This window comes from Priapulus caudatus, unplaced genomic scaffold, assembly GCF_000485595.1.
Source record: "Priapulus caudatus unplaced genomic scaffold, Priapulus_caudatus-5.0.1 Scaffold738, whole genome shotgun sequence".
Lineage (NCBI taxonomy): Eukaryota > Metazoa > Priapulida > Priapulimorpha > Priapulimorphida > Priapulidae > Priapulus > Priapulus caudatus.
The window spans coordinates 24,528-40,764 of record NW_014577799.1 but is presented as its reverse complement, the minus strand read 5'-3'; the positions used below and the strand labels follow the sequence as shown (position 1 = coordinate 40,764).

At 36.4% G+C, this 16,237-nt stretch overlaps 1 protein-coding gene across 1 annotated transcript; it reads left to right on the top strand.

The window, feature by feature from the left end:
- The first annotated feature begins 3,497 nt into the window (after nt 1-3,497).
- LOC106813193 (WD repeat-containing protein 35-like) lies at nt 3,498-16,012 on the top strand. The gene is made up of 13 exons (XM_014817260.1): nt 3,498-3,528; nt 3,799-3,810; nt 11,417-11,509; nt 11,731-11,832; nt 12,115-12,194; nt 12,399-12,479; nt 12,727-12,892; nt 13,125-13,270; nt 13,617-13,742; nt 14,010-14,097; nt 14,808-14,813; nt 15,419-15,490; nt 15,912-16,012. The coding sequence occupies exons 1-13, from the start codon at nt 3,498-3,500 to the stop codon at nt 16,010-16,012; spliced, it is 1,104 nt and encodes a 367-aa protein (XP_014672746.1).
- Nucleotides 16,013-16,237: the final 225 nt, after the last annotated feature.

Genomic DNA, 16,237 nt, shown 5'->3' with positions numbered 1-16,237 from the left:
GAAGTTTTCACATTTGTTGGTGGTGCAAAATATCATCATCATGCACTAAAAGTAAAACTAAGTAAAACACTAAACAGTGACCGTACTGTCAGTAGGGCTCATAGGGTCTATGTCCACCAGGGTACTGCCGGAACGTACCCTGGGTACGGTCCGGTATACGGAACGTACCCTGGTACTATATTATATGCGACCGTACCTAAGCCTACTCACTAATGAGTGGTAGGGCGTCGCCTATGCCTACTCCCTAACCCGAACCCTGAACCCGAACCCGAACCCGAACCCGAACGCTAACTAACCCTCTCAGACCCTCAGCAAACCCTCATAGACCCTCATAGACCCTCATAGACCCTCACAGACCCTCATAGACCCCCATAGACCCTCATAGACCCTCATAGACCTCTCAGCAGTACTAGTCTACTACTACTAGTACTACTACTAGCCTTGCTAATTTGTTTGTAGGCCTACAGTAAAGTTGAAGAAAATTACTGACACTGTGAGTGTGACTGTCAGTGTCGCTCAAGGGTCGCTTGTCGTATCAGGTACTACAGCATATGTACCCGAGTACATATATGTATACACAAAGTGTACCAGACTTGTACTACAGAAGTGTACCTTAAACCTAACACTAATCCTAACCCTCTAAGTTCTAACCCTAAACATACCTCATAATAAAAATATAAACATAATACTAAACAACTAAAACTACCTCGGGTACATATCTAGGGAGTCGCCTACGCCTACCCCTGACCCTAACCCTAACCCTAAGCCTAACCATATCATTATCAGGTAGTTACCAGGGTACGTTCTGGTATACTGGACCGTACCCAGGGTACGTTCCGGCAGTACCCTGGGGGACATAGACCCTATGAGTGTCACTGACGCTCATAGGGTCTATGTCCCCCAGTATCGGAGGGTACCCTGGGTACGAATTCGATATATCGGAGCTACCCTGGTAACTATCTGATATGGTTAGGAGTAGGCGTAGGCGACTCCCTAAGACTCGTTAGTGGAGTAGGCGAGGTACGGTCTGGCATATTATTAGATAGTACCAGGGTACGTTCGATATATCGAACCGTACCCAGGGTACCCTCTGATAGTACCCTGGGGGACATAGACCCTCTCAGCGTCACTGACAGTGTGACTGTCTTCCACAATGACAGTACACAGTGGTCACTGTCTGTGTTATATGTGAATGTGAAGACAGACTGTAGCATTTAATGTTTTGTAATTTGCACATTTACAATACTATGTTATATGTCGTTGTAATATTTAAATTGACTACGTCACGAATTTTCTATGGTAAAATTTGTAAAATTTTGTTGCCATTTTTTTACATTAAAGTAAGAACAAACGGAACTAAACGTATTGTCAAATTCTTACCTGATAAGATTGTTTCTCACATAGTTAAAAATCCAAAAAACCTGACGATTTGATATTAGTGTTCCTGACATTAATTGCTTGCTATGGGCTATGTATGCGTCACGAGTGTATGTTCACATCGAACAATATAGTAAAATAAGAAGTATAATGCAGCAATTTAATCATAAAAAGTGAACAGAATTACTTATATTTTGTGAAAAAGTGGAAATATTTTTTTTATTTTTTTACTATTTACGGTGACGTAATCACCTTAAGTTTTAACTGTAAATTATTAGGCCCAGTACTAATTACTATTTTAATATTTATAATTTGTTTCAACAATCTTAAAATAAATCACATGTGTATCTAACTACCTACACTACAGTAAGAGTAGCATTAATCTGTGGGCACAGGATCAGAAGTCAGTGGCCCACCACTGTGCCCTACGTGACACACATAATATATCAGTCCCGTGCACGCACGCATCACACGAGGCTTTGTACTTGGCCCTTATTGAGCGAGCAGAGAAATAATACATATAATGATATATTTTGTTGTGGGTGTAAAGAAATAATCAGTTTTTTGATGCCGAATGATTCATAGAGCATAGAGGTAATTAAGCTAGTGCAGACTGCAGGGAAATGCAAGTCCTGGTTCGACAGCTGCGGGGTTGGGGTGAACCCTTCACTTGTACGAAGATTATGGAAAAGCCAGAGTATAGTAGATAAGAGAGATAGGGGAAGAAAGAAAGATAGGGAGCGAGAGAAAGCAAGAGAGAGAGAGAGCGATACAGGTGAGATGAGAGCGTGAGATTAGATGCTATCATGCTTAACAACATAAAGCGAGGCTGGTATACCAGGCAATAGGGGAGCTAGGATTGATAAGCAGGCAGTTATCGTGGTGTAGGAAAAATCACTTGTTTAGATAGTGATGTGTTGGAAGCCAAGGCTACGGCCATGTACTGATGTAGGGAAAAACTGCAGGTGCAGGGCTATCCTGAATGAAAAGTATGCAACTGGGAATCACCATATTTGCCGTTCCCAGGAGTTGGGATGCAAGCCAATTAGCGTAAACGAAGAAGTGTGATATTTGACGCTCATGTGTAGTCAGAGTCAGATCCTATGTAGCATGGGCAGACCAGTGTTCCATCAGTTGTTTTCTTGGCAATGACCGAGATCCAGTGTGGAGAGTAAGCAAGGGTGCCCCCAGAACCGGGATAGCAGGGGTACCCGGCATAAACTCTGCTGTCTATTTGTAGTTGTGCATGCGATATACATGTTTGCGACCCCACAGCTCGCTACAACCGCGATAGCAGCGCAAATGATCAACTGTTGGAGGCACGGCTGCAGTGTATCGGTTTGCAGAGCAGGCAGAGAAACTGTGTGCGTGGGATAGGCAGCTCCTGGATGGCATTGAAAAATGCGCACCTATGCATAGTAGGGCATGACATGCGCAGATTATCTGTTCGGAAGTGCATTTGTGATTAAACTCCATGTTGCATCATGTTAAACATATATAATTACATAACATTTTTTACACACAAAACATTAAACAGTCGCAATTCAGATCGCCAAGTTTTTACACCCCTAGAAAATTCACTGCCCCGACTGGGGACTAAATTAATGGTAAATGCTTTAGGCACCGGATAACAGAGGGAGTCTGCAGCAAAATGAGGGAGTCCGCAGTCTGAAGTTTAAAACTAAAGATATTAACAATTTACGTATGTGCTTATTTTGAAGATTCATGCGGTTGCACGTCTGCCCAATTATCTTTGGACATTTGCTGAAAAAATACGGCAATTCCGCGAGGCTGTGCTGTGGAACGAACTATAGCAGAATTTTCAGGGAGTCGAACGGACTCCTGCATATATGTCAAATCAGGGAGTCTGACAGTAAATCAGGGAGTATTTGACTCCGGACTCGCGTTAATTTCACACTCTGGGATAAGTGTGGAAGCACAGTGAGAGTCTTTATTGATATCACGATGGAACCAGGAGGGGAACCAGAAAGCACCTTCAGTTTACTATTTACAATTTCAACTTCTCTATGCTTTAGATTGCCATACCAAACAATGTAGCACTTCAGTGCTTATCATGGAACCAGGAGCAGGGTTTCATTGCATGTGGTGGAGATGATGGCATGCTTAAAGTCCTAAAACTGGACAGCCAAGGTATGCTATATTAATTACATGTTTAGTCTACGTGAGCATCTGGCTTTACATGGCTTGATTACCCATAATCTCTGGTTTTTGGTATGCAATATAAGTGCATTTATGTAGCGTTGAGCATACATATTGTTTCATATAGCAAATATCTAGTTCCCCTATGATGAACAGCATTCCTTTTAAATGTGATAGTGTATTCAAATAGTGCTATCATCAGGTGCTTGCCAAGTGAAAAGTAGAATTAATTGAGCTTGTTTGCATATTTTTTAATCCCAGAAGCAGAGCCAGGTAAGATCAACCAAGTGACCACTCAATATCTTGTTTGCAGTGTTGGTGCACGAGTCACCATTAATTTCGCAGATAAGGTCTAGATGTCCCCCTGACCTCTGTTTGACCTGGCTCGTTTAGGCTATTTCTGACTCAATATTATATATAATAGGTTTGGGTTAGGGTTAGTCAGAATAATAGCTAAACGAGCCAGTAAACAGAGGTCAGGGTATGGGGTGCCAAGGTAAACAATTTATTTAGCACATTTATAATACGTATAAAGTCATTATCTTACTAAAATTGCCTTTTATATAATAAATAACATATTAATAAATAATAATACATTATTTTAACACTATAAATATATTATATAATAAATTAATACATTATTTTAACATATATGTATTATATGATTAAATAATACATTATTAACCATATATACATTATTTACATATAATAATATTATATAATTATATAAATCATTATTAGGCATATACATATATTATATAATTTATATATATGCCATTATTTTAGCATATAATATATTAATATAATTATAATAATATAGTTATATAATTATATAATATATAATTATATTATATAATTATATAATATATTATATTAATTAATATAAATACATTTATACTAATTAATAATATATTATAATATATAATATATTATGATAATTAATAATATATATATAATTATATAATGTATTATATATGATATAATAATATATTATAATAATTAATATAATATGATTTATATTTTATATAATTATAAGTAATATAGTTATATAATTTAAATTATAAATATATTATTGCTATAATCATTAATATATATTATAATAATATTTTAGCTTCGGACACATAGATCTAGTATGCTCGGGTGGGCCCCTTGCCCCAGCAAAAAAAAACAGAGTGAACATCGAACATAGAACAATTACTCGTTGAATTTGAAAAAAATGGATTCGGAGCTGTTGTTTCAACTTAACTGCAAGCATTGTAAGGATACACAAGCAGTTACTCAAGCTTTTGCAACAGGCGGAGGTAAAGTTTAGTTACTTGTTATGTTAGTTTTCTGAATTGTCAGTTATCAACTAGCACTTAGATTCCAATCTGACTGTGTCTAAAAAATAACTATAAACTTAGCCTGTGCCTGGTGCAAAGAGCCTGTGGCAAATGCTTGTGATATCGCAGGTACAAGGCTTGCAGTAATAAGAGCGTTGTAAACATGCATGCGAGGATAGAGCCATTATTTACAAGATTCCAACGGCTTTGTTATGATTCCGATGTTCACTTGTTTTTTTTTGGCTGCGTTTGTCACAGTGTAAAGGGGCCCCACCGAGCATACTAAGACCAGGTGCCGAAACGTAAAGAATAATTATATAATTATATAATATATTATATAATTATATAGATTCAAGAAAGTTAAATAATGAAGATATACATTATATAATAATATTATATAATCTATATAATATATAGATATAATTATATAGATATTATAATATATTAATATAATTATATAATATATTATATAATATTAATACAGTTATATAATTATAAATAAGTAACATTATATAATTATATAATATATAATACTATTGATATAATTATATAATATATTATAAATATATAATGTATTATATAATTAATATAATATATTATATAATATGAAATATATTTATTATATTAGTAATTATATTTATATTATATAAATTAATACAGTTATTAACATATTAATATATTATATAATTATAATAATATTATATAAGTGTATTATATGTTAAATAATGTTTTTTAATTATAGTAATATATATATGTTTAATAATATAATTTATATGTTAATAATGTATTATTTGAGCAAAATAATACATTATTTATTTATATATATATTTATTTATTATATAAAGGCATTACTTTAGTAAATAATGACTTATACGGCTATATAATAGGTGGTAAATAATATTTTTACCGTTGGACCCATAAGGGGGACATAGACGCCTACGAGCATCAATTTCTTTTACCCTCTAATGCTATTCTTGCATTTCAATCTATAGATGTACATTCAAATCTCACTTCCATTCCTAAGAAATTTGGAACTTTGACCTTGATCTCATTCTACCTACAGCTATCACTAGATTCACTGAATTGTCCAATTTCTTGGCCACATCTTGTTTTATCCCAGCCTGATTAAATTAGGTTACATGATGTTCTGTCAATTAATATTAAGTTTATGACTTTATAGAAGATTTAAAAATGATTGCCTGTTCTTTACCATTGGGGTGGCCCCCCCCTCGCATCAGTTTGAAGCCATGTTCATAACGCCAAGCACAGAAATATGATGGTCGTGCACGGTTTCGATATAGTGCGTGTATGCCGCTGACATGGTGTGCCGTGCGTGTAGGCGTGTGTGTAGTCGTATGCTGCATGCTGTGCGTGGCGTGCGTTGATAAGCGCGTGCGCTCCGTGTACGTGTGCGTAATCGTATTTGTAATTTTGTACTAAAATTCACAACTCTAATAAACTCCTAGCTTTCTATCAGAGAATTTGTCAGTGATAAACATATATGCATATATGTTCTAATTAAGAATAAATATCAACAGCTATAATCCATATTATAGTTGTGTTATCAGGAGTGATATATATAGTATATATTAGTAATATATAATGTAGTTATTAAAATATTCATGTTTCTCCGCAGTTTGTCATTTTTTTAGAACAGCGAGGAGGCGGGCCGCGCTCAACTCAAATTCCTCAGCCGCCGACGCAGCAATTGCTCCAAAAAGCCTGCCCGCGCTGACGAAAATCGCTGTTCTTCCATAGAACAGTGCTTATAATGCCACCAAAAAAGCTTAGAAATTGCACCCAAATTGCCCACCATTTTTTTGGGATAGCGCATAAAAATTGTTGCTTGCTAGGACCTTGATTACGCTCAACACACCAAACAAAAAAATTTACCACTACAGACCTTATTGCGACCAGGGGAAAGCACTGTATATAATATATATATAATATCTATATATTATATATATCAGGAGTGCATGAAAAATAACACATTTTTAATCACTCCTGGGAGTCCTGGTATAATAAAGGATAAACACATTTACTATTTGTATGCCTTTCAAAGTTTATAGTTAGGTTGTCATAGGTCTGTTTAGAATTTACGTAGCAGGCTTTTTAGTGTAGACGTGCTGACTTGTTGTGATTCGTTTTACCTATCCCGACTGAAAAACATTTATTTTGCTTCTATATGTGCTTTTACATTATTTCGCTATTGTGTTGTATATATGCAGTATGAAGCTTTATAAATACATATTATTTGTATTATTTATATATACATTTTGTGTGCATGTATATATGCAGTGCCAAGCTATTGTGCTCAGTGCTAAAATTTAGCGTTCCCTGATATAATGTGTCATCTTTCTTTATGCATGTTGATCTATTGTTTCCTGCTCAACTTGATTTCGGCTTCTTTAGAACCAGGTAAGAATGTGAGCTAGAATAGAGCGTATACATCTTGAGTTAGAACATTGGCAGTGATTACTAGTCTTCTTAGAGATGTGTTCACACACCCCTAAATGATCCTCACAAAACCGTATTTCGGTTTAGCCATAATAGCATATAGCAGTGCAATAATAGTTGGGCTGCTCATTTCTCAATGCAGTATTCCTGGCTAAGCGTAGTTATTTATGTGTAATAATTTGCACGTGTCTTGCTATGGCCCTCCTGCATTCCTAATGCATTTTTGACATTGTTGGCAATGTCCATGCCAGTCTTGTATCCACGTTTAATGTTAGGCAGTTTCTGCATGGGCTAATTTCATTGTGTCTGTAAATTATTTTAGATATGCAAATATAATAAGGTGTAATCAATGTCAGAGCGCATATCCTGCCAGGAGTGTTATGATCTTAATGGTTGCTATGAAATCTGCACACCGTGAGAATATGTTGAAAGAATAAGTTTGTACTTACTGTATTAACTAAGTTTTGATGCCTATAATCTAAAAGAAAACAACTGGATATTTTCAAACAGAAGAGATCACGAATCAGTAGTATGTCTTCTTATGCATTTTCTCTGAATAGCCCACATAGGTTGTCTATTTTACCCGGGTTGCTAACCTAACAAATGAATATTTCAGGGCAAAGAGAAGCCAAAGTCTTGGCAGGAATCTAGTAGCTTGTCAATGCATCAGACTCTGATGACCACAGTGGTAATAAGCACACACTTTTGTAGCTCATCTGAAATAGTCAGGATTGCAGGCTTGTAGAATCGCATGATGGGCTGATGCTGTGGTCAGTCCGTACTCGTCAACAGTTGGGCACAAATCTAAAGAGTTGGCATCTGAGACGTACGGAATTTGTAAAGTCGGGGACGTAGAGTGGGTGTGGTGGGTGGTGGGGAGGTAATCTATACTTAGTAGCTAAGGCGCATTTTTACCAGAATAAGTATCATAAGGTCGTATAGTGGCTCAGGCTGCGGTAATCATCACCGCACCCGCACCCAGGCCTACGTGCTCATTACTACTACTTCCTACCGCTCCGCCGCTACTGATCGCCGGCCGACCGCAGGGGCGCCCCGTAGCCGGTCCGAACGAGTGGGATGTCGAAAGGCGCGTGGGCTCAAAAGCGAGGAAGGTGTAGAAAGGGATCTCTTAAGAAAATTAATAGGTTATAGGAAAGAGAATGCCAGAAAAATTGTGGAAAAAAAATCTAAAGGCTGACTAGGGCTCGTGAAATAGTCAATGTAATAATTCATGGTAAGGAAAAGCATCCTAGCCCAAGTACCACTGCCGATGCTCAATGGTTTGAGTGGATCGCTCGTATGTGGAAGGTCGGGGGTTCCCCAACCCTCCCCGCCCGGGGAGTATTACCCAAAAGACCCTTGAAGAAATGTACACCCATGGCTTCTCTGCTTACATTCCAGCAAATAGAGATAGAGTGTCGGCAAGTAACTCGCAAGTGCTACAGTGAACTAACCCCTAACTGTACATTATGCTGTGAAAGCAGCTACGGGGCCTCAGGTTACTGAACGGAGATGGCACGCCGGACATGGCCATGTACTATGCGCGGCTATGCGTATGAAGTCGCGGGAGATTAAGTTAATTAACTTTTAAAGAGCAAAAGCATCACTTGCCGAAATGTAGGTTACAGGTAAATGCGTAAATGGGGGAGACCAGGGCAGATTTTTAGAACATTTTCTGTGGACATTGCTGGTATCGGTAGACGATTAGAAAAATTTTTGTTCAGGCGGATGAGGCTTTCTACAATTTTATGTTAGCTTTAATGAATATGGAGAGAGAGGGGAGTGTTAATAATATTATGGTGTGTGAGGGAAGAGGGAAATAAGGGAAAAAAAGAGATGAAAATATGAATATAGGAGAGAGAATGAGGAGATAAGAAATAGGGACGAGGCGGAAAAAGAAAGACACCATGAATGTACTTTCCGCTGACATGCGAAGTAAAGTGTCAGGATAACCTTTTGCCTCAAAGGAGGAGGGATTAAAAACATTGATTTGTTTTAACTGTTTTAACAAAGGAACTTGAAACTGTTTTTGATATTATTAAGCCATAACCTGTGGTGAAAATGTGAGCTACAGTTGCACAGTTTAATTGCAAAGGCAAATGTTCTTGTTGAACAAGTTTACGCTCCTTACAATATTTATTTTCTAAAAGCGTTCTGTCTATACACCTGAAGGCTGAACTAGTGAATGCTTGCGTGGGTAGGGCAAAAACAATGAGGCAGCCCATGGCTGGCACTCTTCTAATCATAATTCTTGCGCAACCTGCAAGCACATGTGTTAACTGACAGCTGAGCAAATTATCGCCTGCGCTGAAATAATATTTACCTTCGGATTTTAGGCTCTGAGTATTTCAGCACTCCCCCAGAGTTGAGTTAGGGTATCTGAAGAAGGGCGTGCAATGTTTGATTATTGTTAATTGCACGCGCCAACTATAGCCTAGTTAAATAATCTTTTATTCTCATGTACTTTGCATACGTAAGCTAGTACGGCATATAATATAATATTTACTTTTCATCTGATCTTAAACATAATATCATGTAGCGTATGGCGTGGCGTTATCCATTATCAGTATGTCGAACATAAGGCTGTTACCATAGAAATATTGAGACACTATATATTATTTATTTCTATGGTGTTACACTCGGGGCATAGAAGAAGTATTTATTGAGACAGTAAAGATCAACCTGTTTTTTTAATTTATATAATTAAAGAGAGAGAGAGAAGTCTAAGATAAAGGAGAGAGAGAGAGAAGTCTAAATAAGAGAGAGAGAGAGAGAAGTAGTAAATTGAGAACGGGGGGACAGAAAAACGGTGATACTGTGTGTATGCGAGCGGGAAACGGGGTACCGAATAGGTCATGCGACCGATGGTGGCAAGGGATGGGAGGTGGGAGGCAGGGGGAGGGAGGTGGAAGGCAGGGAGGAATGGGAGGTAGGGGTGAGTGAGAGGCAAGGGAGTGAAGTGGGAGGCAGGGGAGGAGGTGAGAGGTGGGATGCAGTGCGGAGGAGGGAGAGAAGGAACCCGTCCGCCTGCCTCTAATTAAACTTGAAGATCTAATGCTCATATGGTTTGAATCTTTTTATGTCCAACAAGTCATGTCATTACAAGTAATGTAACTTGCTATTTGATTGTTATTAATTTATCTCTTGTTATTAGAATTAGCCATAGAGATTAGGTGGGTGCGAAGTTGTAGCGCTGATTATTTGTTTCGAATTGGATACGAAAGTTCAAACAAGAATAAAGAAACTTATGTATAAGACGTCTTGCTATGCACAAATGAATTTATCAGCAGAACACAGACACAGGATGAGCCATGTCGCCAGGCGCCGATTAAACAGTTTGGCCTGGGCGGGGCTCATCATATCTTTGGCCGCCCCTCACGCCCCTTCCCATAAGCTAAATGTTTTAGCTGTTTAGGTGGAATAATTATAAGCATTAATGTTGAAAAATGGAAAGGAAACGTTCTAAAAATAATTAGTAGAGTTAAAAATTAAAAAAAATCAAATATTTTGAAAAATTGGTAGTTTTAACGCCAATGTACCGTAAGTAAATCTTATTCGTAGCTGCTGCAATGTCAACCACAAAACACGAAAAATGAAAACAAGTAGAAAGGCAAAACAATGTAGTCATATGAAAGTGTAGGGCCGGCCCAGATCTTGGGAAAAAATAATAAAGCAGTATATTTTTTTGTCAGTCACAACCTTTAGGGCCGGTCGACTTGTAGGGCCGGGGGCAAAATGCCCCTTTGCCCATAAGATTAATCCGCTACTGCAGTCGCACTGCGGCACTTGTTTTGTATAGGACTTATTATATCAATACTTTATTTTATGGTACACTTATTCTCGAACAAAGTCTATACCTATAAAAATATAAAATAATAGTAATACATGTGTGAAATAATATCAAATGTGAAATTAGAAGGTTAAGCATTTATTAAATTTCTAGATATAACACCTATGTGGAATCTAGTTAAAATATTTTTGGATGTATTTATTATAAATGTGTTATCAAACAATGTTACATAAATGTATTAACTAATGCTAGGAGTTCTTTATATGATATAAACATCTGTTATTTCTTACTAACAATTTTACGTCACTAGGTTCTGTTCAAGTAGTCAGATGGAATGATCAATATCAGAAGCTGACAACTAGTGACAAGTATGGACTCATCATTGTCTGGATGATGTACAAAGGTTTGCCTTTTTGCTAATAAGCTTTACACATGTGCCTTATCAATATAACAAATGGATTGTCCGTGAAATTATTCGATAGAATGCCACCAAAACTATTTGAATATATTAAAAGACTATCAACAAAGTTTTATTTTAAGCTTAAATCCATTCACTGATACTATTGATTACAAATAATGTATTAATTGATTAAGTGGCAACCTAAATAATTGTTTGATTTCCAGATCAATGGTTTGAAGAGATGATTAACAATAGAAATAAGTCTGTAGTCCGCGACATGTGCTGGAACAAGGAGGGGCAGAAGATCTGCATCGTATATGAGGATGGTACCTTTATCATTCCATTAATAATATTTATAAAATTTAATAAATATCTTTAGCATTCTCTCAATGACATGAGAAGCACATCAACGACAAAATGTGCCACTCCAGAATTGTAAACCTCGATCTCATTTTAAAACTTACATGTAATGTTTTGCCATCACAAATCGTCATTTTTCATATACGTTTCATGCTCTAAATTAGGGTAATGACACCTTTCAATAAACGAGCAAGTAGCTAAGCATCATAAGCACACAGAATGTAATAATTGTATCTTTTTGCTTTCAGGTGCAGTGATTGTTGGTTCAGTAGATGGACAAAGAATCTGGGGTAAAGATTTAAAAGGAGTGAATCTCACCCATGTAGCAGTAAGTGATATAGTCACATTGTTGAGAATGTAGAACCTAGCACTGATACTGCTATGCTATTTAGGACCATACCTGAGGCCCATATTACAGAAATTGCTTTATGTTGAATTAAAATGGGAAACTGTTAGAAATCATAGAATTTAAAATCACGATTGTTAGTATTATAGCATCAGCTGAAATAGATAATTTTGTTATACATTTTAGTGGTCACCAGATAGTAAACTTCTCGTGTTTGGTCTCACAAATGGAGAGGTGCATATATATGACAACATGGGAATCATCGTTGTAAGTACATTTACTGTTATGAATACTGTAAGGAAAACTGCTTAACTATATAATTTCTGGTTTACTCTATTAGTTGCTAAAATCGGAATTAGGGTTATGACGTGGGAGCTAAACATTCGATACGTCATGGTTTGTTGATTTTATGCAGTTCACTTTTTGTTATTTAATATATATATTCATTTGAATAAGGGTAAAAATCATGTGATACATCATTTCAGTTAATAAATCTCATCATTGAAACTTACAGAGAAAATTGGAGATCTACTGCCTAACCAACGTGACAGGCGCCATTCATCTCGCGCGAATACATTGGTACAGTGGTCGCGAAGGCTACGTGAATCCGAATTGCCCATGCCTGGCTATTTGTTATGAGAATGGCCGCTGCCAGATTATGAGGTTCGAAGGGGATGACGGTAAATGGCCTACATGTTTCCTTTTCATTTAATGTTTTCAGATATTAAATTATATATTGTTTCTTATTTTATATATTAAATGGACATGCATATTGTATACTAGTATGTATACTGTTTGTTGCTCATGATTATTTCTTGGAATAAAAAAAACAATCTATATCGTCCCATACATCTGTGCCAGAACTACTTATATTTCCGTCACATTGCATGACATCATTGACTGGTATAACAGAGCCTGTACTGCTGGATACGGGCATGATTGTGACTGTGTTGAACTGGAACCACATGGGTAGTGTGTTGGCCATTGGTGGGTCACAGCGCTACGCAGGAGCAGACAAGAACGTCAATGTCGTTCAGTTCTATACACCGTATGGGGAGGTAAGTTCACGCTGACTACAGAAAAAGGGTCACACGAGTATACAAGTATTCAATGTTTGGAGTTCCTATAGGAAACATTTTCGTAGTGTTTTCAATGCAATTCATAATAGCGTCACACTATGAAAATACATTAATGTTATTATATGCAGGATTAGATTTAGTATCTATATGAGTTTTCGGAGTATTCATGTTTCAGTCGTGTAGTGATTTTATTAAAAAGCAAATAAAAAAAGCTAAAAAATACAATAATTCAATATCTATAGACGGTATATTTGATACTTTGCAATTCTTTTTTAGTCATGAGTAGTCATCACAATGTTAAATTTCTGGGTGGACATAATTGCAGCATCTACGCACACTAAAGGTGCCAGGTCAGAAACTCTCCTCCTGCTCATGGGAAGGAGGAGGACTGAGGATTGCGATGGCGGTAGACTCTTTCATCTACTTTGCAAACATCCGGCCCGACTACAAGGCAAGATCCCCCTCTGCAGATTCACAGTCATAATTTTGTGTGTTGATTTCAGTGTTCTTATGTTTATAAGCCATTTCTCATTTATATGTATTCCAATAATGCCTGTAAGATAATTGTAAGTAGGAGAAACAGAAAGTAACAAGTTTGAAAAAGTAAGAGAATCAAAACTTGATGGTTCTTTTTGAGTGTGTTAACAATTTATATAATTATTATACAATTTATCTGTCCTACATTTACGTTAATGTGAAATTATATTCTCTTTTCCAGTGGGGATATTGTACCAATACTGTAGTGTATGCATTTCTAAAACCAGAAAAGGCAGAACACTGTGTGGTTTTCTGGAACTGGAGCAGTGGTGAGGTGTGCACACTTATGTACTGGATTATTATATTTAGTAGCCTACAATTGGCATCAGTAAGTGAGAGAATAAAATAATTCTTCCATAGAACAGTGCTTATAATGCACCAAAATAGCTTAGAATGCACCAAATTGCACCATTTTTTCAAAAAATGTTGCTTTGCTAGGACCTTGATACGCTCAAACACACCAAACAAGAATTTACCACCTCACAGACCTTTTTGACCAGGGGAAACACTGTATATAATATATATATATATATATATTATATATATCAGGAGTGATAAAAATAACTAATTTTTAATCACTCCTGGTATAATAAAGGATAAACACATTTTACTATTCTGTTATGCCTTTCAATAGTTTATAGGTTAGGTTTTCATAGGGCTGTTAGCATTTACGTACAGGTTTTTTAGTGTACCACGTGTGACTGCTTGTGATTGTGTTACCTTCCCACTGAAAAACATTTATTTTGCTTTATATGTGCTTTACATTATTGCGTATGTGTGTTGTATATATGCAGTATGAAGCTTTATAAATACATATATTTGTTATTATTTAAATTATATATAAATTTTGTGTGCATGTATATATGCAGTGCAGCTTATGTGCTCAGTGTAAAATTTAGGTTCCCTTGATATAATGTGTCATTTCTCTTTTTGCATGTTGATCTATTGTTTCCTGCTTCAACTTGTTTCGCTTCTTTAGAACCAGGTAAGAATGTGAGTAGAATATGAGGTATACATTTAGTTAAACATTTGCAGTATTACTAGTTTTCTTAGAGATGTTCACACACCCTAAATGATCCTCAAAACCTATTCGGTATAGTATAATAGCATATGCATGCATAATAGTTGGGCTGCCATTTCTCATGCAGTATTCTGCTAAGGTAGTTATTTATGTGTAATAATTTGCAGTGCTTTGCTATGGCCCTCCTGATCCTAATGATTTTTGACTTGTTGGCAATGTCCATGCCAGTCTTGTATCACGTTTATGTTATGAGTTTCTGCATGGGCTATTTCATCGTGTCTGTAATTAATTTTAAATGCCAATATAATAAGGTTTAATCAATTGAGAGCCCATAATGCTGCCAGAGGTGTTATAATCTTATGGCTGTATGAATCTTGCACAGTGAGAAATGTTGAAAGATAATTTGTACTTTACTTATTAACTAAGTTTTGATGCCTATAATCTAAAGAAAACATGGATATTTTCAAACGAAAGTCAATGTAGTATGTTTTATGCATTTTTTCTTGGAATAGCCCACATAGGTTGTCTATTTTACCCTGGGTTGCTAACCTAACAAATGAATATTTCAGGCAAAGAGAAAGCCAAAGGTCTTGCAGCTCCTAGTAGCTTGTCAATGAATCAGACTCTGGATGGACACAGTGGTAAGTAAGCATACACTTTTTAGCTCATCTGACATAGTCAGATGCAGCTTGTAGAATCGCATGAGTGTGCGTGCGTGCGTCCGTCCGTCAACAGTTGGCCTTTTTGCAAATATATTTCTAAGCCTGTAACTTATGTTAATCTAACATTGGTAAGCTCGATTATTTTAAATTAAACATGAAATGATGTATCAGCATGATTTTTACCGCCCTTAATTCCAGAATATAGGACAAAGTGGATTGGTCTCGGTGAAAGTTATCGATAGAATGCCACAAAACTATTGTTTGAATATAATTAAAAGACTATCAACACAGTTTTATTTTAAGGCTTAAATCCATTCAACTGAGTACTAAATTGATTAGCAAATAATGTATTGAATGATTAATGTGTGCAACGGCTAAATAATTGGTTTGCGATTTCCAGATCAGATGTTGAAAGAGATGATTAACAATAGAAATAAGTCTGTAGTCCGGACACCTGTGCTTGGAAACAAGGAGGGGCAGAAGATCTGCATCCGTATATGAGATGTACGTTATCATTCATTAAAGTATATCTATAAAATTTAATAATATCTTTAGCATTCTCTCCAATGACATGAGAAAGCACAGTCAAGGAACATAAATTGTGCCACTCCAGAATTGTAAACCTCCGATCTCATTTTAAAACTGCATGTAATGTTTTTGCCGATCAACCAAATCGTCATTTTTATCATAACTTTTTATGCTCTAAATAGGGTAAATGACACCGTT

What these genes read in the sequence shown, in the direction of transcription:
- LOC106813193 (XM_014817260.1), top strand. Translation starts at nt 3,498, where the DNA reads ATGCTTAAAGTCCTAAAACTGGACAGCCAAG. An exon ending in ACAACATGGGAATCATCGTT is followed by an intron (nt 12,480 to 12,726) that starts GTAAGTACATTT and finishes TGAAACTTACAG; the next exon opens with AGAAAATTGGAGATCTACTG. An exon ending in GAGGTTCGAAGGGGATGACG is followed by an intron (nt 12,893 to 13,124) that starts GTAAATGGCCTA and finishes CTGGTATAACAG; the next exon opens with AGCCTGTACTGCTGGATACG.